Source organism: Microcebus murinus, chromosome 12, assembly GCF_040939455.1.
Source record: "Microcebus murinus isolate Inina chromosome 12, M.murinus_Inina_mat1.0, whole genome shotgun sequence".
Lineage (NCBI taxonomy): Eukaryota > Metazoa > Chordata > Mammalia > Primates > Cheirogaleidae > Microcebus > Microcebus murinus.
In genome coordinates this window covers 73,815,564-73,838,954 of record NC_134115.1, presented here as the reverse complement: position 1 = coordinate 73,838,954, position 23,391 = coordinate 73,815,564, and the positions used below count along the sequence as shown (strand labels likewise).

The 23,391-nt window shown below is 39.0% G+C and overlaps 1 protein-coding gene across 1 annotated transcript; it reads left to right on the top strand.

The window, feature by feature from the left end:
• The first annotated feature begins 1,929 nt into the window (after positions 1-1,929).
• ZFP37 (ZFP37 zinc finger protein) lies at positions 1,930-21,958 on the top strand. The gene is made up of 4 exons (XM_012768902.3): positions 1,930-2,158; positions 6,568-6,694; positions 6,999-7,133; positions 19,491-21,958. The coding sequence occupies exons 1-4, from the start codon at positions 1,946-1,948 to the stop codon at positions 21,044-21,046; spliced, it is 2,031 nt and encodes a 676-aa protein (XP_012624356.1). The 5' UTR covers positions 1,930-1,945; the 3' UTR covers positions 21,047-21,958.
• The last annotated feature ends 1,433 nt before the right edge of the window (positions 21,959-23,391 follow it).

The following is a 23,391-nucleotide window of genomic DNA, read 5'->3' as shown; positions in this document are numbered from 1 at the left end:
TTTTTTTTTTATTTTTTTACACAGAATATATTTAATTCCATCATATAAAGTAGGAACAACTTTACCAACAGAAAATGTGAACACAAGCTACATACAATAAAAGATCATGCACACATATACATGGAAAAATCATGCCAATTAAATAAATATACTTCCATTAATATTAATATGCTATTCTTTGATTTTAAAACTTAAGATTGGCAAGACAATCTAGCTTGTTTTTTTTCTGTTATTTAGAAGACTATTATTATTCGATTTTATCATGTAATTCATTCATCCAGTAATGAAACATCTGTGAAAAAAGTGTGGGAACCACCATCCATGAGCAACCTTAATTTCATCTGTCCATAAAGTGAATTATTTCTATTATACACAAATGTAGACAGTTGAAGATAGAAAGGAATACAACTCAAATAGCAAAAGGTCCTAATTACAGAAAGAATTTAAAAAGAAACACAGTCTTATTCTCAAAAGTACACACTAAACCCAGACTAGACTATTGCCAAAGAACTAATCTTTGTAATCTACATTAACATGTTACACAACATTCCTAACTCTGCAAACTAACATTTGCAGAGGCTAGTTCCCAAAAGACCCCAAAACAGGAAACATTCAGGAACAAAGGACTCTTAATAAAGAGCAGGTGGAGACGGGCAGGCAGGCCTGTGAGGATCACTTAAGGAGCTATTTGAACTGGGCTTCCCTGAAGGAAGAATCTGAGCCAAATGGGAAGAAACTAGCCTAACCTCCACTGTTGAGATTTTAGCTGTATAGTGGGTTTATGATTTCAGAGTTCACTTACAGAATTAAAATGATTTTAAAAGATTTAAAGGAAGCTTTTGTTGTTTACAACAATCTTTATAACACTTTGCTATGTCCCAGAGTTGATGTCCGAAGACTAGGAAAAAACATTATTGGAATTGTTTTCAAATAAATGGGGAACATATAACTGTGATTCGTGTGACAAAAAAAGTTAGGAAAAAAATTCAATAATAGGATAGGGAAATTAGGCATAAACTGTCCCAAGGACAGGCAATCTAACGGTGTCTTTCTTGCGAGCTCCGTGAAGAAACACTGAGAATTGTATTCAAATAAAAAATCTAGAGGTCAAGGACAGCAGATGCACCCACTGCTGACTGAGGGGTAACTACTCCTTTATTCATCTAACTAGAAGGTGCCAAACAGGGTATGTTTGACTCTGGAACAAGGAACAACACATTTGGGAAACTTCACCACCTCTCTGCCCCATTGTAAATTACAGCAGGGAAGGAAGGATGATGAATGAGTCTCCACACTTACCCCGGTACCCAGCACAGCGCAGCACCTAATCTGCACATATTTGTTGAGTAAACGCTCAACAAATAATTGTTCAATGCATGCAGTTAACACATGAACTAGCGCATTGAGAAATTATTTCTGCTCCAATTGCTCGATTATTCTGCTGATGTGTCTCCGCCAAATCCAGGCTCTCACCGAGGAGTGGTATGTTCACTTAACCTGCTGTTTCATTTTCTTTTCTCGTAGTTCTTACACTATATATGAAACGATTTATCCTATATCTTAAAGATTAACGTCTTCGCCCTATAAAACAACGTTATCTGCCCAAGCGGGTTTTCTGCTTTCTCCCTCCAATTTCTCTCATCCTCGCGTTCTGGAGTCCGCACTAGGCCTTGCGATTCTCGAGTTTCCGGCAGCCGGCTGCACTGACTTATTCCGAAACGCAATTCCAAATTCTGTAAACAGTCTCACTGCGGGGAAACGTCTGAGAGCCAGAGGCGAGGTGTCAGGGCCAGTGCTTTCCTGCAGCGAGTAACCCTGGTTCCCACCCGCTGGTATCTCACCGGTCCAGGACGCGCCCAGTACCCGCCCCGCCCCGCCCCGCCCCGCCCCCTCAGCCGGTCCGCGAGGCTCCGCGCTTCCGCCGTACGGCGGGGCCTCCGCCAAGATGGCGGCGCCCGAGGGCCGTCACCTGGGCGCCGCCATCGCAGCCGCCGGACCCGCTGAGGCCGCACTCTGGGTAGCAGCCATGTCGGTCTCCAGCTGCGGCCGGATTCTGACAAAGCCGAAGACCATGGGCCGGAGGAGAAGAGCAGGAACGGCCGACGAGGGCAGACAGCCATTGGAGATGGCTTTGTCCGATCCCGGGGCTGGCGCCGCGGTGAGGGCTCTGAGGAGGCGGGACGGTTTGGCGGTCAGAGATGGTCTCACTGGGGACAGTGATGGGAGGGTTATTGCAGTCTGTGACGACGGGTGATTTGGGAATTGGCGGAGTCGATGCTAGAGGGTCTTTCGGGAGGTCAATATTCCGTGGGATCTGCGGAGACAATGATGGGGGAGCGTCGGTGGCAGTAGCTGAAAATCGGAGTTTGGAAGGTTACGAGGATCAGAAGTGGGCCTTTGGAATGTGTCGGAGACTGGGAAGGTCGGTGAGGGTCCGCGATTTGGGATGTCTTTTGGGTGCCTGTGGTGGTTAGAGACTGGATTGTCAAAGAGGATCAGTGATGGTGATGTTTGCGGAAGTTTGGCAATATCGTTGAGAGTCAATGATTCGTGTGCTGCGACAAGTTATGGAAGAATCTGGGGGTCAGTGGGGGCATGGTGGTTGGTGGAATGCGGACAGTCAATGCTGAGGTGTCTCTGGGGGTGGTAGGTGATTTGTATGTCATTGGAAGAGAAAAGGTAATTGGGGATTTATGCAGGTCAATGATTAAGTGGTGTCCAGGAGTCTTAACCGTGCTTTCAATGATGAGGTGATTAGTAGGAATTAATGATTATAGGTCCTCTATGATTCTGTGACTGGGAGCTTCAGGGGGTCAGGGATTTGGGGGATTGCAGGATTTAGTGATTGAGGAGTCCCTAGGGGTCAGTGATTAGAGGTCTGTGGTAGCTAGTAATTGTTCTGTGGAAAATGGTAGTTGGAAACGGGTAGGAATTGGGGAAGTTTATGAAGGTTAGTGATTGAGGACTATTTGTGTGTCAGTGATTGGAAACTTGTAGGAACAGACAGATTGTAAGATAAACACCTATTTTATGCGAGGGAATGTTTTAAAAGTCGGCAACACACTAGGAAACAGAGTCACAGTCTCTCCCTCAATGTCTTTACATTCTAGAAATAGGAAAAAGACAATAAAAATATGAACAAATAAAATAATTCTAGGCATTAGTAAGTGCTATGAAGAAAGTAAAAGAGGATAATGTGGTAGAGTGAGATTACAGGTAGAGTGGGTAGGCAGGTTAGTCATGGAAAGCCTTTCTGAGAAAATGACAGTTGAGTTGAGGCATAAATCATGACCAAGAGGCAGCAAGGCAGAGATCTGAAGAAAGAGTGTTCCAAGAAAAAGGAACTTCAACTGCAAAGGACCTGAGGTAGGAGTGAACCTGGTGTACTTAAAAAAACAGAAGGAAGATTAGTAGTGTAATTGGAGCATAGTCAGTAGAAAGATGTGAAATCAGAGTGGTGGGGAAGTATCAGATCATGGAGGATCTTATTGGCCAGGGTAAGGATTTGGATTTTATTCTAGTTGCTATGAGAAACCATTGAGTTTAAGCAGGGGAGTGACCTGATCTGATTGATACTTGAAAAAGATCACCATGGCTACTCCATAGAAGATGGACTGCAGAGGGGCAAGAATAAGTGCAGGGAGGTCAGTTAGGATTTTACTGCAATAGTCAAAAGCAAGGGATGATGATGATTTAGAAGAGGTCATAGCTGTGAAATGAAATGAAATCAAATTCAGAATACATCTGGAGATGAGTCAAGAGGACTTAGTGATGAATTGATATGGAGCATGAGGGAAGAGAAGAATCGTTTTACATCTAGACTTTTGGCTGGAGGAGCTGGATGGATGGTGATCCCATTTTCTGAGAAAGGGGTGTTGGAGAAGACCAGTTTTGTTAGAAATGGAATCCAGGTGGATGACAGTGGCTCTATTTTTGCCATGTCAAGATGTGCATTACGCCTCCAACTAGAGATATTAAGTAACCATTATATATACAAATATATTAATATGGAACTTAGGAGAGGTCTGGGCCAGGGAACCATATTTGAAAAACATAAAAATAAAGATGGTGTTTAAGGCCATAAGATTGACTGAGATCACCTAGGAAGAGAAGGCAGAAAGGGAAGAGAAGTGATCTAAGGACACTAAGTGGTATAGTGATGGCAAGATGTAAGATGTTCATAAGCAATGAGTAGGTGGCTGAATTGGGGTTGAAGAAAAGATTGTTGGCACCAAGAAAGAGAAAAATGCTACTCTTAGGCCTGCTTGAAAGGTTGGATTTTTGCTGACATCTGGGAAATTAGATTTCAGGAGGGTTTCCACCATGCCCAGGACTGACAAGATTGGCTCCCGGTGCCTAAAGTACATAAGCAATATGGTTTCTGCTGAATGCTTGCTTTCCTTCTTGGAGTTGGAATTTTTGGTACATGCAAACAGAGGTTGCCTACATGACCAGTCCCCAGTGAAACCCTTGAACACTGAGTCTCTAATGAGCTTCCTTGGTAGATAACATTTCACAACATATTTCTGGAAGAATTAAGGATGTGCTGTGTGACTCCATTGGGAGAGGACTGTTGGATGCTTGTGCTTGGTTTCCTCTAGACTTCATCCCATGCTGATTAACTGATTTTGCTTTGTGTCTTTCACTGTAATAAATCATAGCTGTGAATACAACTATATGCTGCGTCCTGTGAGTCTTCCTAGCACATCATCAGACTAAAGAGGGCTAATGGGTTAAAATCTGGTGATGCTCTAAACAATCTAGGGGTTTTGAAGGAAGAATGAAAAATGGCTGAAAGTAATCATTTATCCCATCTTTAGACACTAAGGTATATGGGTCATGGGAAAAAAGGAAAATAGACAAATAACTTCCACTTGAGACTACTGTAAGGAAGCAGGATCTTCAGGAGACTGGTAGATTTTAGTTAAAGCATACAAGAGAAGGGAATGGCTAAAGAGGTTTAGGGTGGAGTGGGGCTTGCTGGAAGTGATTAGTGTATGTGTAAAGGCCACTGTTTGAGAGTTCTGTTGCTATCAGTGATTGGGGGTTGATAGGATGTGGGATTTGGGGTCATACGGGAGATAGAAGTTTGTGTGTCCTGGGGGTATCAATGGCGGAGGAACCAGTAGGTACATGTAATTGGAGAATCTCTGGGGATCGTGATTGGGAAGATCTGCTGCTGCTAGTGATTGGGAGGTTCATTGGAGTCTGTGATTTTGGAATCATAGGCTCAGTGATTAGGGAAGGCTGTACTGGCTCAGTGATGGGGAGGTCAGTGACAATCAATGATGGGAAATTATTAGAAGTCAGTGACTGGAGGTCTACAGGATTACATTCGTGACATATGTGAATAATTAATTGACTTGTGGTCTGTGGGGTAAGGGATTATCTTTAAATGTTAAACAAGCATGTTTGAATGTATATCTATTAATATCAAAATTCTCTAATAGTGGTGTTGTCTTCCTCCTGTCACCTGCCTAATAAGAGAACTTTAATGTGCTTTAATTTCTCCCCTACCCAAAGCCCTTCCCTTTTATAGTTGTGCTTATTTTTCTTACACCATATCTCTTAATGTTATCATAACAGTTGCACAAGCACATTATCAAGTTACTTATCTTTGACTAGACATTTGACTTATTCATAGCTCTTTCTTGTATATTAAGTCTTTCCCAATTTTGAAATCTTTATTCTGATCCACTTTTCCTTCTTTTAAAGAAATCCTTCTTTTCTTCTCTTCCTTTTCCTCCTCCTTCTTCCTTCCTTTCCCCTCTCTTCTCTCCTTCTTTATTTCTAAAGTATATAAGTAGTATACTTTCTGCATTGTTACATGCCTAAAATATCTTACTTTTGTTGCCAGACATAAATGATTTTTTGACTGGTTATAAAAACCAAGGGTCTCAATTCTTCTACCCCAGAACTCTGTAAATGGTGAATACTACTCCATAGCCTTTTAGTGTCCATTGCTGTGTAAGAAAAGATTCCATTCCTCTTTTTTTTTTTTTTTTTTGGTTAATTGTCTTTTTGTCTAATGTTTGTATGATTTTATCCTCTTGAATAAACAAATTCACAATGGGGATATTTCCTTTTTTGTTGTTTTTGTTTTGTTTTGTTTTTGTTTTTCAGAGTCTAACTCTCTCTCTCCAGCTAGAGTGCTGTGGCATCAGCCTAGTTCACAGCAACCTCAAACTCCTGGACTGAAGCGACCCTCCTGCCTCAGCTTCCAGAGTAGCTGGGACCACAGACATGCACCACCACATCCAGCTAATTTTTTCTATTTTTAGTAGAGATGGGGTGTCCCTCTTGTTTAGGCTGGTCTCAAACTCCTGATCTCAAGCAATTCTCCTGCCTCAGCCTCCCAGGGTGCTAGGATTACAGGCATGAGCTACTGTACCTAGCTGAGATATTTGTTAATATGGTTTTTTTCCCAAAAAAATGCAAAATTGGGTAGACAATAGGTATCCTGTGTAACATCATGATTAACAGTGAGTAATCAAGGTAAGAACAAATACTCCAAATCACTCACTGAATGTGGATAACATTAGACTAAACAGTAATTTGCTATTACAGGGATCAGTAACATTCAAAGACGTGACTATGGACTTTACCCAGAAGGAATGGGAGCAACTGGATCCTGCTCAGAAGAACCTGTACAAGGATGTGATGCTGGAGAATTACAGCAACCTAGCCTCGATGGGTAAGGATAATTTCCTTCATAATTCAAAATGTGTCCACTGTGATACTTATTCTCTGAGGTCCTTGATAAGTTTGGCCTTGATTTTTATGAGTCAAAGAGTTTTCATCCCTTTTGGGTATTAGGCAGGATATTTGTGCTCTTGCTTCTAAGATGAAAGGTCTACTCAGTTGAGGTACAGGGGTATATGCATTGTGAAACTTACGAAGTCATGTATAGCCTTTAAAGGCCCTGAAGTGGAAATGCTAGGGTGTGATTTCTGGGAAGGTTGTTCTAACATTCAATTTCTACAATTTCTCCTGGGCAGGGTATCAAGCTCCAAAACCAGACATGATCTCCAAGTTGGAAAAAGGAGAAGAGCCATGTTTGGGGAAGGGGAAGAGGCCCAGTCAAGGTCGTTCAAATAAAATAGCAAGACCCAAGCAAATAGGAACCAATGGAAGTAAGTTTTTAGTTTCTGGGGGGCAACTTTAGAATTCTTCAAAGAATAATTTATTCTTAAATAATAATAATTATTTTTTTGAGACAGGGTATCACTCTGTTGTCTGAGCTAGAGTACAGTGGTGTCATCATAGCTCACCACAACCTCAAGCTCCTGGGCTTAAGCAATCCTCCTGCCTCAGCCTCCCAAAGTGTCTTAAATTCTTCTTACCAATCCTAGATCCTTCTTTCTTAACTAGGAAATAGCAGTAGAAAAATATCAGCATCTTCTGAGGAAACGTTCAAATTATAAGGATTCTCTAACAACATTAGAGATTCTAATATCTCTTCCTTCTGTGAACATGTCTGCATAAGAGGTTCTCATGTGAGGTTCACTATAGTAGAGAGCCAGTGTTAATTAAGGGAGTGTGGTTTTACCACTTGTCTTGGTCAGCTTTGACTAAGATTTGCTCTGAATGACCCCCACATCTTAGCGACTTACAACAAGAAAGTTTTATTTCTTGCTCAAGCTGAAGCCCTATCCCACATTATCTTTATTTGACTATCTATGCTAACTAAAAGAGCATTCTCCATTTGTCAAATTCCAGTTTTATGGCAGAGGGAAAAAGGATGAGTAGAGCCATGTAACTCGTAAAAATTACTGCATAGAAGTATGAATATCCCTTTTAGCCCACATTTTAGTGTCCCGACCAGACCACCTGGCTACTCCTGAGTTTAATAGGGTAGAAATGTATAATCCTTCCACAAGGAGGGGTGCTGCAATTCAAATGGCCATATATTTGGGAGAGGCTGGGAGGTGTAATCCTTCTACAGGGAATAATAATACATTCTATCATACTAGTCAGGCTGTGGTAGGAGAAAAGATGAAAACCAGGCTCTAAACCTTTGGTACCAGTCCCTCAGATGCCTAACTGACACTTCCGTATAGACACCTGTCCTTATCCATGTGCTCCACTGCTCAATTTTCATAAAGAGCAGTGACCTCTCTTAGCCATGCTTTTAAACCCATTCCTGTTTACCTTGTCTGGAGCAGTGCTTTTTTTTCAATCCTCCCTTTTCCTAATAGCCTCAGTTTTTCTCCTTTCCTTTACTCACACTCCAAGACCCCAGGGTACCAAATTGTCTTCTATGTGTTCAGACATTCTTAGATCTGTCCTCTTTCTAAATCTCTTGGCATAATGCTCCTGCCCTGAGTTACTTTTCATTTTCATCCTTTCACTATGAAATTCTCTAGACCCATGGTCTATAACACGTCATCATTTCCATTTTCTCCCTAACCCCTGCAGTCAAATCCCACAGAATTTATGCCTTTCTGTAAATTTCGGACTTTAAAGTCTTCACTGGTTACCTTGCAATGCATACTTTAATAGTTTTGATTAGCCTGAAAGTGCTTGCCCACCTAACTTGAATTGCACTTGAATCAGATCTTACTCTCTGTTTCTAAGTGCTAAGAGACATAGATAAGCTCTAACTCGGGCAGTGCAAAGGCAATGTATGTAACCTAAATGTTTGTACCCCTGTAATATTCTGACATAAAATAAATAAATAAAGGAATTGGAGATGTCCATTTGGAAGTCATCAGTATAAAATAAATAGCTTGTCTTTGCATAAAAAAATAATAATTAATGGCATAATTCCCTTTGAGGGAAATGCAATAGAAAGAAAGAACAGACGGTAGAAGACAAGACCTTAGGGACACCTCAACAAAGTGAGAAGGAAGAGAAACTGGTGAGTAAATGGTAAAGAAGTGCTTAGAAACAGAGAGTAAGATCTGATTCAAGTTGTGCAATTCAAGTTAGGTGGGTGAACACTTTGAGGCTAATAAAAACTATTAAAGTATGCATTGCAAGGTAAGCAGTGAAGACTTTAAAGTCAGAAATTTACAGAGAGGCATAAGAGTCAAGTGTGCTTATCCCCCAGACAGTGTACACTGCACCCATTAGGTGTGAATATAAGCATCCTATCCTCCCCCCACCTGCCCGACACCCGATGAATAAATGTTACTTCTATATGTGCACATAAGTGTTGATCAATTAGTACCAATTTGATGGAACCAGAGAAGACCCCGTATAGCTATTTGCAACCTTAAGCAAAAAGAACAGACTGCAAAGCATCAGTTTAACAGACTTCAAGCTATACTACAAGGCTATAGTAATCAAAATAGCATGGTACTGGCACAAGAACAGAGACATAGACCAATGGACCAGGACTGAGAACCCGGATATAAATGTGGGTATAGGTGGTGTTTGTTTTTCCATTCTTGTGATACTTCAATTAGGAGAATGGGCTCCAGCTCTATCCAGGATAATAGAAGAGGTGTTAGTTCACCACTGATTTTTGTGGCTGAGTAGTATTCCATGGTATACATATACCACGTTTTATTAATCCACTCATGTATTGATGGACACTTGGGTTATTTCCACATCTTTGCAATTGTGAGTTGTGCTGCTATAAACATTCTAGTGCAGTTGTCTTTATTATAGAATGTATTTTTTTTTCTTTGGGTAGATTCCCAGTAGTGGGATTGCTGGATCAAATGGTAGTTCTGTTCTACTTTTAGTTCTTTGAGGTATCTCCATGTTACTTTCCATAGAGGTTGTACTAGTTTATAGTCCTACCAGCAGTGTATGAGTTGTTCCTGTCTCTCCTCATCCATGCCAACATTTGTTGTTTGGAGACTTTTTGATAAAAGCTATTCTCATTGGAGTTAAGTAATATCTCACTGTGGCTTTGATTTGCATTTTCCTGATGATTAGAGATGTTGAACGTTTTAAAATATGTTTCTTGGGCATTAATCTATCTTCTTTTGAAAAGTTTCTGTTCATGTCCTTTGCCCACTTTTTAATGGGGTTGTTTGATTTTTTTCTTGCTGATTTTCCTGAGTTCTGTATAGATTCTAGTTATCAGCACTTTATTGGTTGTGTAGCATGCAAATATTTTCTCCCATTCTGTACGTTGTCTGTTTGCTCTAGTGACAGTTTCTTTGGCTGTGCAGAAGCTTTTTAATTTGATCAAGTCCCATTTATTTATTTTTGTTATTGCTGTGATTGCTTTTGGGGTCTTCTTCATAAATTCTTTGCCTAGGCCAATGTCTATAAGAGTTTTTCCAATGTTTTCTTCCAGAATTCTTATGGTTTTATGCCTGTTATCCATCATGAGTTGATTTTTGTGAGAGGTGGGAGGTCTGGATTCTGTTCAAGTCTTCTACATGTGACTATCCAATTTTCCCAATACCGTTTATTGACTAGAGATTCTTTTCCCCAGTGTATGTTTTTTCTCTGCTTTGTCAAAGATTAGATGGCTATATGAGGATGGTTTCATATCTGGGTTCTCAGTTATGTTCCACTGGTCTATGTCTCTGTTTTTGTGCCAGTACCATGCTGTTTTGGTTACTACATCCTTGTAGTATAGCTTCAAGTCTGGTAAATTGATGCCTCCCAAACTGTTCTTTTTGCTTAAGGTTGCTTTAGCTATGCAGGGTCTTCTCTGGTTCCATACAAAATGTAGAATTATTTTTTCTAGATCTGTAAAAAATGATGTTGGTATTTTAATAGGGATTGCATTGAATCTGTAGATCAGTTTGGGTAGTATAGACATTTTAAAGATGTTGATTCTGCTGATCCATGAGCATGGTATGTTTTTCTATCTGTTTAGATCCTCTGCTATTTCTTTCCTTAGTGTTTCATAGTTCTCCTTGTAGGTCTTTCACCTCCTTAGTTAAATATATTCTTAGGTATTTTATTTTCTTTGTTGCTATTATGAAAGGTATTGAGTCTTTGATTTTGTTCTCAGTTTGAGTGTTGTTAGTGTATATGAATATTAATGATCTGCATACAATAATTTTGTAACCTGAGACTTTGCTGAACTTATTTATCAATTCCAGTTGTCTCTTGGCAGAATCTTTGGGGTTTTCTAGATATAAGATCATACCATCAGCAAAGAAGGATAGTTTCACCTCTTCTGTCCCCCATTTAGATGCCCTTGATTTCTTTCTCTTGTCTGATTGCTTTGGCTAGGACTTTCAGCACTATGTTGAATAGAAGTAGTAATAGAGGGCAACCTTGTCTGGTTCTAGTTCTAAGCAGAAATGCTTTCAATTTTTCCCCATTTGGTATGATGTTGGTTGTGGGTTTGTCATATATGGCTTTTATAATTTTGAGGTTAAGTCCTGTCTATGCCTATTTTGTTAAGTGTTCTTATCATAAAAGGATGCTGAATTTTGTCAAATGCTTTTTATGTGTCTATTGAGAGGTTCATATGGTCTTTGTTTTCACTTCTGTTTATGTGGTGAATTACATTTATAGATTTGCATATGTTGAACCATCCCTGCATCTCTGGGATGAAGCCCATTTGGTTGTGATGGATTATTTTTTTGATGAATAGCTGTATTCAATTTGCTAGGATTTTATTGAGAATCTTTGCATCTACATTCATAAGGAATATTGGCCTGTAGTTTTCTTTTTTTTGTTGAGTCCTTTTCTGGTTTTGGTATCAGGGTGATGTATAAAACATGGTGGGGAGCATTCCTTCCTTCTCAATGTTGTGGAATAATTTCTGCAGGATACACACCAATTCTTCCTTGTAGGTCTGGTAGCATTTGGGTCTGAAACCATCTGGTCCGGGACTTTGTTTTCTAGGAAAGTTTTTTATTGCTGCTTCAATTTCAGTACTTGATATTGGTCTGTTTAGGAGTTCTGTTTCTTCCTGACTGAGCATAGGGAGGCTGTGTGTTTCTAAGAATTTATCCATTTCCTCCATGTTTTCAAGTTTATGTGCATAGAGATTTTTATAGTATTCAGAGATGATATTTTGTATTTCTGTGGTATCAATTGTAATTTCTCCTTTTTCATTCCTGATTGAGTTTAATAGAATCCTTTCTTTTTGCTTCTGGTTAATCTAGCAAGAAGTACCTCAATGTTGTTTACCTTTTCAAAGAACCAGCTTTTTGTTTCATTAATTTCTGTATAATTCTTTTGTTATCAAGTTCATTTAGTTCTGCTCTGATCTTGGTTATTTCTTTTCTTCTGCTGGGTCTGGTATTGGTTTGCTCTTCTTTTTCTTTGAGTTCTTTGAGTTGATTCACTAGATTGTTGATTTCTGATCTTTCTGTCTTTTAGATGTGGGCATTTAAGGCTATGAATTTTCCTCTCATAACTACCTTATCTGTGTCCCACAGATTTTGATAACTTGTGTCCCCTTGATCATTTAATTCAAAGAATCTTTTGATTTCATCTTAATTTCCTCCTTAATCCAATAATCAATCATTCAGCAGTAGGTTGTTTAGTTCCCATGACTTTGTGTAGAGACGAGAGTTTCTGTTGGAGTTGATTTCTAATTTTATTCCACTGTGGGCTGAGAAGGTTCATGGTATAATTTCTGTTTTTTTAAATTTGTTGAGACATGTTTTGTGACCTAGGATGTGGTCAATATTAGACACTGTCCCATGAGTTGATGAGAAGAATGTACATTCAGTGGTTTGAGAGTAGAAAGTTCTGTAAATGTCTGTTAGGGCCATTTGTTCTAGAGTTCTGTTTAGTTCTGTTGTTTCTTTGTTTTCTGTTTGGAAGATCTGTCCTGTTCTGTCGGTGGGGGTGTTGAAGTCCTCAGCTGTTATAGTGCTATTGTTTATAATTTTGTTTAGATCAAGTAGGATTTGCTTTATGAATCTGGGCACACCTGTGTTGGATGGTATAGATTTATAATTGTTATGTCTTCTTGTTGAATTTTTCCTTTACCATTATATAAGGACCATCTTTGTCTTTCATTACTTTTGTTGATTTGAAGACTAAATTATCTGATATGAGAACTGCTACACCAGCTTTTTTTTGGTTTCCATTTGTATAGAATATTGTTTTCCATTCCTTCACCTTGAGTCTGAATGAGTCTTTGTGGGTTAGAAGTGTTTCCTGAAGGCAGCAGGTACTTGGTTTGTGTATATTTATTCATTCAACCAGCCTATGTCTCTCTCTCTTTTTTTTTCTGAGACAGAGTCTTTCTCTGTTGCCCTGGCTAGAGTGCCATGGCATCAGCCTAGCTCACAGCAACCTCAAACTCCTAGGCTAAAGCAATCCTACTGCCTCAGCCTCCCAAGTAGCTGAGACTACAGGCATGCACCACCATGCCCAGGTAATTTTTTCTATATATTTTTAGTTGGCCAATTAATGTGTATCTATTTTTAGTAGAGACGGGGTATTGCCCTTGCTCAGGCTGATTTCGAACTCCTGACCGTGAGTGATCCACCTGCCTCAGCCTCCCAGAGTGCTAGGATTACAGGCGTGAGCCACCACACCTGGCCTAGCCTATGTCTCTTAATTAGGTAGTTCAAGCCATTCACATTTATTGAAAGATTTAATAAGTGGGGTTAATTTCTGTTCATCCTGTTGAGTAGAACTTTGTTGCTTTGTTTTATGTCTTGAGCCATTTAATATCTGGCCTTTGACCTTTAGCTTTTGGGTGATTTTACACTGGTGAGTTTCTATTGTGATGATCCATGTGAACATAGTTCTGAGTACTTCCTGCAGGGAAGGTCTTGTTTTAACCAATTCCCTCAGTGTTTGCTTGTCCAAGGAAGACTTTATTTCCCCCTCATATATGAAACTTAGTTTTGTATGATAAAAATTCTAGGCTTGGCATTTTCTGTTTGAGAAGACTTGAGAATGGGGCCCTACTTCCTCTGGCTTGGTCTCAGTTGAGAAGTTTGCAGTTAGTCTTGTGGGTTTTCCTTTATAAGTTACTTGCTGCTTTTGCCTTGCAGCTTGTAATAGGGCCTGTTTTGTGTTTAATTTAGCCAGTCTGACGACTATGTGTCATGGTGTTTTCCTCTTTGCAATGAATCTCCCAGCAGTCCTTTTAGCTTCTTGTTCCTGGATATCTAGATTTCTAGCAAGGCCAAGGAAATTTTCCTCAATTTTTTCCTCAAATAGATTATCCAACCGTTGTGTATTTTCTTTTTCACCCTAAGGAATGCCTATGATTCTTATGTTAGTCCTATTCACATAATCCCATAGTTCTTGTAGGCTTTGCTCTTTTCTCTTATTTCTTTGCTTTATCTCTGTGACTGACGTGTTAAACTGAAAGGTGCTGTCTTCATGCTCTGAGATTCTTTTTTCTGCTTGATCTAACCTATTATTGAGGCTTTCCACTATGTTTTGTAATTCCTTGAATGAATTTTTTATTTCCAGAAGTTCTATTAGGTTTTTCTTTTGTATTTCAATTTCTTCAGTGAATTTTTTAATCATTTCTTAGATTTTTTGTGTGCATTTTTTTTTGTGTGTGTTGGGTATCCGTTTTATCTTGCATGTCATTGAGTTTTCTTACAATCCATGTTCAAAATTCTTCATTTCAGTGTTCTGATTTTGGTTAGTATTCATTGCTAGAGAGCTGGTGTTCCCTTTTGGGGGTATCCTTTTTCTTTGATTCTTCATACTTCCAGAGTTCTTTTGCTGATTCCTTCTCATCTGGAGTGGCTATTTCTTCTTATCTTTGGATTTTCTTTTGTTTAGGTGATGACACCCCCAGTTTATTATCTGAGCCAGTGGATGGTGCTTGTGGGTGAGAATCGACCACACCCTGTATGATGAGTCAATAAATTCAGTAAAAGGGCATGCAGATTGACCTCCCTGTCACAGGGGAGGTGACAGGGAGGTGACCTCCCTGGTGGTGCTTGCCAGGAGTAAAAAGCTGAAATATTGTTTTGGGTCTTGTGACCAACACTAGTTCCTCAGGAGACACACTCTAATGCCCCAGGTAGTGGGTGGGGCCCTGGAATTTCCAGCCATGTCCTTATTCTCCACTAAAAAAGGGACAACTGGGGAAGTGAGGCTGGATGTGGCTGTGTTGGGTGAACTTACCCTCAAGCTTCACCAATGTTTTTAGCAAGGTTCAAAGGTCTGTTCCTAGCCTCTGTGCAAAGCTGCCAGGGAGGGACTGAAGTGGCCCCACTCACCAAAAAGTCTGTGTGTGGAGGCAGGGCTGTCTGAGACCCAAAATCTGGCAGTCTGGAGCAATCTTCTCTCTTTTCCACCTTCCCCTATTCTGCTATTTCTCCTGGGCCTCTGCAAGCAGGAAGGACCTCAGTCTAGCTGAGCTCCCCCACAGCTGTGATGTAGGCTGGAAGGTTCCCTGCCTGGGATCCCAGCTTGAACTTGGAGTGCAGCCCTCCATGGGAGGAGGGTTACCCCGTGAGAATGCTGCAGCTAGGATCCACTCTGCATTCTCACCCCTGATCTGCCCCTGCAGGCAGCCACACCTTGTGAGACTAATTCACAAATATCTCCTCTGTGCCCCCAGGCAATGTGATTGAGACCTGGGTGTACAGGATCTGGCTTGTAAGTCCATCCCACAGGCCCTGGATATCAAACCCTGACCATGTCAGGGAGAGGATAGTGGTCCCAGGTCTGTTTTACAGGATGACGAAGTTGATTCAATGTCCTTCCACCTAGGGCTATGTCTGGCTCTTCTGGAGTCACCAGGGAAGCAGTACCAGGGAGGGCCAGCAGGCAGGTAACTCACAGTCTGAGCACCCCTCAGTATACTGCAAGACCCCACAAAATGAAGCATGAACCCTATCCCCTGTGGAAACCTCTGTGTGGTGGTTCAGTTGTCTCTCTTGGCAGCTGCAAGTGGGGGAGGGGAAGGGACAAAAAATGTCTAGGTAGAGGAAAGTCCACTCTCTGGTCATCTCCAGTCATCTCTCTGGGAGGCAGTCTGTCCAGAATGGTAGGGTTCTGGTGTCACACAGATCACCCGGGACCCACTGGATTCCTGTGGCTCCTGCAGTCTGGTCTGCAGTTGGGAAATACCTGTGTCAGGATGAGCAAGGTGGAACCTGAGGGGTTGAGGCCCCCTAGGGAGAGCAAAAGTGCCCAGTGGGTAGAGAAGCAATATGGTGCCTGCCATCCAGCTCGAGTCTATTGGGCAGTAGGCACTTTGGGGGATCGTAATGAGAGCCTGGTGCCCTGTCCGCAAAAAGCTCTCCACTCATTGGCCACAGCAGTCTCTGTGCTTGCTTTGACAGAAGGACTCTCCAGCATCTTGTGTGCCCACCAGCAGTCCAAGAGGAGAGGGAGGGTGATGCTAGCCAATCCACCTACCCTTCTTGGTGGTCTCTGAGCCTCTCTGGGCTTAATTCCTGCCAATGCCTTTCTCCTTCCAGTTCTGCTCCTTAATCTCTTCCTGTGGAGTCTCCTGTAGGTACAAGCACCCTTCCTTCAGACCCTCTATGTTTGTCTGTCTGTTTGTTTTTTCTATTTCATCTAAAATTTCTCCTTCTTACAGAGATGCTTTGACTAGTGATGTCTTTGGTCCGCTATCTTGACCTTTTTCCTCCAATGCCTTTATATTTGACCTGCTTACATGACACTTCATTCTTAGAGTGTCAGAAATTGAAAGCATTATCTTTCATCCTAAATTAGAGGTTACTTTCACCTTCCCTATTTTTATCATGGTCTACTCTAATTTAGGCCTGTCCCCTATAAAATGACTGTCCTCACCTAGGTTCCTGTTTGTTTGAGTTTTTGTTTTCTCAGTTCTCATTAACATCCCACAAATCAGATTTATCTCATACCTAAATTTCTCTAACTTTTAGGCAGATTTGTTAAATTCATTTTTTCTAATTCATCCTAAATGTTACCACCAAGCATTAAAATATTCAATTATTATGTATGTCACTATAGTCCCCAAATTAGTTGAAATCTGCTGTATCTTTTTAAGTTTCTTCTGACCCTTAATGGTTCAAAAGCCCCTGAATTTACTGAGAACAGAGGAACCAGTCCTTCAAACGAAAAATGAAGAGATTCCATGGAGTTTCTGATCCATCCATTAATGGCTCCAGTTTTGGCCATCCTTACTTTTCCTTGCTGAGATTTGGTGTTACAACCAAAAAATAATCCTGAGTCATTCAATACATCTTTGTAATTGCTACAATGACTCTCTTTTTGGTTTAGGTTCTTATATAGTACTTGCAGGTTCTTTAAGGAAAATATTCTATCCCCTCCAGTGATTTGCTGGGCCTAATGAGCTCTATACTTAAGTTTCTGAAGTCACAGTTGTTTTAGCTTAAAATTTATGTTTTAGTTACTGTCTCAAATTCAGGAAAAGCTTCTAGCCTTAATCTAATACTCTTCCAGACACAAGTGTTCCCTAGTATTTACCCTATTATTGTATCAATTAACTAGTCCAAATTCTCCTCCCTTTCCTCATGGTATATTTCTCTTGTAGTGCTTTATCTTTCCTGCTGACAGATGTCAGTTGGGACCAGCCTAACACATCATTATAAGGGGTTCTTATAATGTTACATGTCAAGGAGAAAGGTTTATTTTTGATTCCTTTCTTCCCAGAAGGAAATTTGCCTCCATCTTTCCCATGATACTTGGGCATTGAAAGACCCAGCTTTGTCATGCTACCTAAACGTTTCTGTTATACTCTTTCTCCCAGGGTACTGCATCATTTAAAATTTATTAAGTGAAAAAGTATCCAGCAACTCCACTTGTCTAAGCTTTATACTATATCTAAACTTCCAAAAGCTGATCTTCTAATCTGTAGGAATTAATCCCTTAAATGTTCTCCATAAAAGTAATAGTATTTCCAGGCTGTCTGTTCAGGTACCCTAACTCTTTTCTGTTTGAGTCCAGTTTTCACTTTCTCTGTGTAATGTTCCTTTACCACCAAGGTGGTAATACCAAGGTGACTATTCACTTACTGTCTCTTTCTTTGTGAAATAATAAGAACTCTTATATTTGCTTCTATGACTCTGTTTAATTCTCATGCTGAAGCTTCTTCTGCTTTTTCATGTATATAGCTGAAAAAGGACACCTCTAAATAGCAACCCCAGGCCTTAATTTTATAAGTTCTTATACAAGTAATATCCATCACTAGCTAACAGAAGCCTTTGAATTTCAGTTCCAGAGTCTTAGGAGAAGGAAATATTATTGGACTACCCTGGTGTTTACCAGTGTCCAATCAATTATTTTCAGCCATAAGTTGGATCATGTGGTATAAACATGGCTGCCTACACTGTTCAGTGTTGGTAGTGGTCTCAGAGAAGGAAAGCAGAGGTTGAGAAGACATGTCAAAATGTACAAGTGAATAATGTGTGGAGCAAAGAATGTTAGCAACCACTTAGAGCTGGGAATAAACTTAAAATTTATACTTGGCAATTAGAATGACCTGACAAAGACAAAGATGTACTCCATAGGAAGCTGTTGGAAAACAGGTATACATGTACACTATAAATCAGATATGTAATGTTTGTTTGTCAAGCTAATTACTGTGAATTGTCATTTGATAACAGCATCTGGGAGATTAGAGAAACTGTAGGCATTTTTTTTTAGTATAGGGATATCATTATTTTATTGGTCATGGGTAGTAGCATTGGAAAGGAAAAGGTCTGCCGGCAGGAAAAGATATAAAGCACCACAAGAGAAATTCACCATGAGCAGTGAAAATGTGGGATCTTTTTTATTCCTTCAGCCACTTGTTAGCTCTACAGATTCCTTGGTAGACTCATTTTATTTTCTCCTTTCTGGCTCTTTTGGGTACAATAATAAAAGTTTACTTTAGCTAGTGTACATGAATAGAGAAATTTATGATAAGGACATGAGTGTATCCATTATAACCTAAGAGTATATATTTCAGCCAAACCTTGCCAGGGACTAGAACCAGGAACTGGGATGCCATTGGGAATTATGCAAATGATCTCTTTGAGGACACACAGTCTTATATGTCTGTTTCTTTCTGTGTGTTTGTTTCATTCTCTGGACTGATGAGCTTTCTCTTTACACACAGAAAGTATGGCTTTGTTTTTAATAGCACCTGCTTTATATTATTTTTAAATTTAAGCACTGAGTGGAGACTAACTAGAGTCTAAATTTTTAGGAGGAGGAATCTTACTGGACATCTTGGTTTCACCCAGATGTGTCTCCAACTGTGACCATGGATAGTTGGAGTAATACGATTTAGGCTGCAGTAGACAAATACTATGGGCAGGTTGGCAGTTATCAGAGTTGGGCAGCTTGGGCTGAGGAGAAACCTCAAAAGTGTTAACTAAAATCATATCCTTTTTTGACTTCATATGTCCTCTTCACTACTCTTTGTTTTTATTTCATCTTCTGTTCCAGGTTGTAAATTCATATTTTTAAACAACCAAAGCTGTTGTCAATTTTCTTTCCCTCTTTTTACTATAGCATTTCCCCCACCAAGTTCAAGAGGATAGGATCATTTGCCCTTGACATTTCATTCATTTTGGGATACTAGGCTTGAATAAAGATTCAACCCCACAATGGGTCATTTCTTTATAAGTTTTGTTCCAATGGGTGAGAGTATAAAAATTCACAAGAATGTCTCGTTAATTCCATTTTAGAAGAAGTCCAGCAAGATGATGATCAGCTTGAGAGTAACCAGAAATCTCAAAACAAACTCCTTAGGAAAGTTTCAGTCAAGAAGAAAACTCTGACTAAGAAGAAAAGTAGTGAGTGTGGTTCATTGGGGAAAAAGAATAACAAGAGTACAAAATGTGTTCCTTCAAAAAAACAGCTTTTAAAATTGGATTCACATGAAAAGAGTTTGAAACAGAATGTAGACTTACCTGATGATGTAAGAAACTGTGCAAAAAAGAAACCTGATACAGCTAAAGAACACAGGAAGTCATTCAGCCGTAACTTATCTGACACACAGAAAATCAAAAAAACTGGAAATAAACATGACAAATTATCCAACCGTAAGTCATCTGATAAGTGTGAAAAAACTCAAACTGGCAAGAAACATGAGAAAGTATGCAATCGGAGCTCATCCCATGCTAAGCAGGACAAAATTCAAACTGGAGAGAAACATGAGAAATCATCCAAGCTTAGCTCATCTACTAAGCGCAACAAAACTCAGGCTTCTGTGAAGCCCTATGAATGCAATCAATGTGGGAAAGTTCTCAGCCATAAACAAGGACTCATTGACCATCAGAGAATTCATACTGGGGAGAAACCATATGAATGTAATGAATGTGGGATAGCCTTTAGCCAAAAGTCACACCTTGTTGTACATCAGAGAACTCACACTGGAGAAAAACCATATGAATGTATTCAGTGTGGCAAAGCCCATGGTCATAAACATGCTCTTACTGACCACCTAAGAATTCATACTGGTGAAAAGCCCTATGAATGTACTGAATGTGGAAAAACCTTCAGACACAGCTCCAACCTTATGCAACATGTGAGATCTCATACAGGTGAAAAGCCCTATGAATGTAAGGAATGTGGAAAATCCTTTAGGTATAACTCATCTCTTACTGAACATGTAAGAACTCATACAGGTGAAATACCATATGAATGCAATGAATGTGGAAAAGCCTTTACGTATAGCTCATCTCTAACTAAACATATGAGAATTCATACAGGTGAGAAACCTTTTGAATGTAATGAGTGTGGGAAAGCTTTCAGCAAGAAGTCACACCTCCTTATACATCAAAGAACTCATACTAAGGAGAAACCTTATAAATGTAATGAATGTGGAAAAGCTTTTGGACATAGCTCATCACTTACTTACCATATGAGAACTCATACAGGTGAAAGTCCCTTTGAATGTAATCAATGTGGAAAGGCCTTTAAACAAATTGAAGGCCTTACTCAACATCAGAGAGTTCATACTGGGGAAAAACCCTATGAGTGTAAGGAGTGTGGGAAATCCTTTAGCCAAAAGTCACACCTCATTGTACATCAAAGGACTCATACTGGAGAAAAACCCTATGAGTGTAATGAATGTGGAAAAGCCTTCAATGCAAAGTCACAACTTGTTATACATCAGAGATCCCACACTGGAGAAAAACCCTATGAATGTACTGAATGTGGGAAAGCCTTCAAACAAAATGCATCCCTTACCAAACATGTGAAAACTCATTCAGAAGAGAAATATAATAAGAGAAATTAATGTGAGAAATCTTCTAACCAAACTTAAAGTTTTGTTTAACTTTGGAAATATTGTGAATTTAAAGAATGTCAGAAAGCCTTTAACAAGAAATCACACCTTGTGTAACACATGAGAAAATTTGAAAATTGGTCTTCACATAGAAGTGATGGATGGAAACAAGGGCTTAAACTTCATATTAAAACTTTTATAGAAAATAATGTTTTGAAAATGCTTAATTATTTAAATATTCTACATGTTCAGATTGATGTATAAAGCTTCAAAATGTTGTCAATAAGTTAAATAATCACAGCAACAGAGGAATAAGTTTCATATGCTGAACAATTCCCAAGTTGCCTGTGTGTTATGTATTTAAGCACCATGTTTTAGAATTGAATTTGTGTATCTCTTTTTTCCCTTGCATAAATGAGTGTGGCCATTTGTATATGTTGCCCCTTTGATATTATCTCCCAGCTCTTTCTTAATTCTATGGTAGCTTCTGCATCAGCAGACATCTTTATAAAAGTATTGTTATTTAAGAACTGTTAACAGAAAATTGAGAGAAAATGAAAGAAAGCAGCTGTGGATACAAATGTGCTGGTAGGGAATGATGTCCAACATATACTGTGATGTATAAAAAAGCAAGTTACTTAAACATGTGTATAGTATGTTCCCAAACATGTATATAGTATGTTCCCATTTGTGTAAAAAAAGTTGCATTTACCTGTCTCTCTGTTTCTCTCTCTCTGTGTACACAAATTGTTATGTGAATAGGCCTTGAAATATATAGAAGAAACTTAATGGTGGTTGCCTTTGGGCATAGGAGTACAGGATTGGGGTCTGGGATGAGAACAAGACCTCCTTTTATTATATACTGTTTGAATGTTTTATCATATACATATATTATTTTTATAATTAAAATACTTTTAATATGTATACGTGAACACTTAAGATTGTCATTGAGCCCCTTCCACAATGTTTTATGGCAAAGTTTAAAGTTTATTTATTTTTGAATGATGATGAATCTAAGATATTTAGTATTAAACTTCGTATTGAATCACGAAGATTTTTCCTATCACACACAGTTTTTTCATTAACATAATGAATTAAAACTATAACAGCACTGTTTCATCCATTTGCCATTTTTTAACACTGATAGTGAATTCTGATCACAAGCAAATGGAAGTGTTTGTCTAAACATTCTCTCCATTTTTTCTCCTATTCAAAGCTCCAAAACACAAACACCTCAGTCAAGAAGTTCAAATGTATTGTAACAAATGTCACTCCTCCCTGTTATTGCCAGTAGCAGTCAATTTTAATAGATCATTGCAGTCTTTTTGAGTGAACCCAGAGTTGGCCTCCGAATCATTCTTAAACATGTATTCTGGAAGCTTCTGTGAATCAATTTGGACTTGTGTGTGAAAACTTTTGCCATTGCATACCTAGATTTCACGTTTTACTCTTGAGCTGTATGTAGATAAAAAAATATCTGAATTGTTTTAAAATTTAAGTCATTACACAAAAACAGACAAAAGTACAAAAATGGTTTTATAAATCATTCTACAGTTGTATTTTATTACAATATTGATTATGTAATTAATGTAAGATTTATAATAATAATTAGTATATGTGTTATTTTTTCACAGCACATTAACTACATTATCTCATTTATTCCTCAAAGTTAAAATATGAGTCAGTAATCAGGACTTGTCTAGTAATGTTCAATTCTGTTCAATAAATATTTCACCTAGGTAGTAATTTAGTAATAATTATGAGCCCTAAATAAATATATGTGATTTATAGTCATCTTTGAAAATATTTTCCATTCAAATTCCTTCCTTCCTCACCTCATTTCAGAGAATTATACAATGTAATTATTATATTAAGAAAGTAATATATGTTCATATGTGTGCACATGCATGGATTGAAAGATCAACTCATGAATATTATACCCTCATTTCTAAGTAACTTATTTACTCTCATGGGAAGAAAATGCAATATGAAAACTATTTCCATCAGTAATTTCTTACCAAGTGGAATTCTGGCACTATGTACTGAATAAGGCCTCACTGTACAGAGATGTAGAAAACCTGCATTTTTTAGAAGGCTAAACAGTTGCAAGATATGGCTATGCTGAATTTTTATTTCTCTTGGAGTACCCATGGTAGTGCCACACCTGGGACAGGCAGAAATATATGTATGCTTGAACAGTAAAAATGAATGCTGAAAGACATTTTGTACAGTAAAAAATGATTTAAAAGTTAGCATTTATGAATGAGAAAATGATGTCTAAAAATTATTGGAGGTGAGCAGTGAAAGAAAATAGACACACAGATAATTCTAAATTGATGATACACCAACATTAGTGT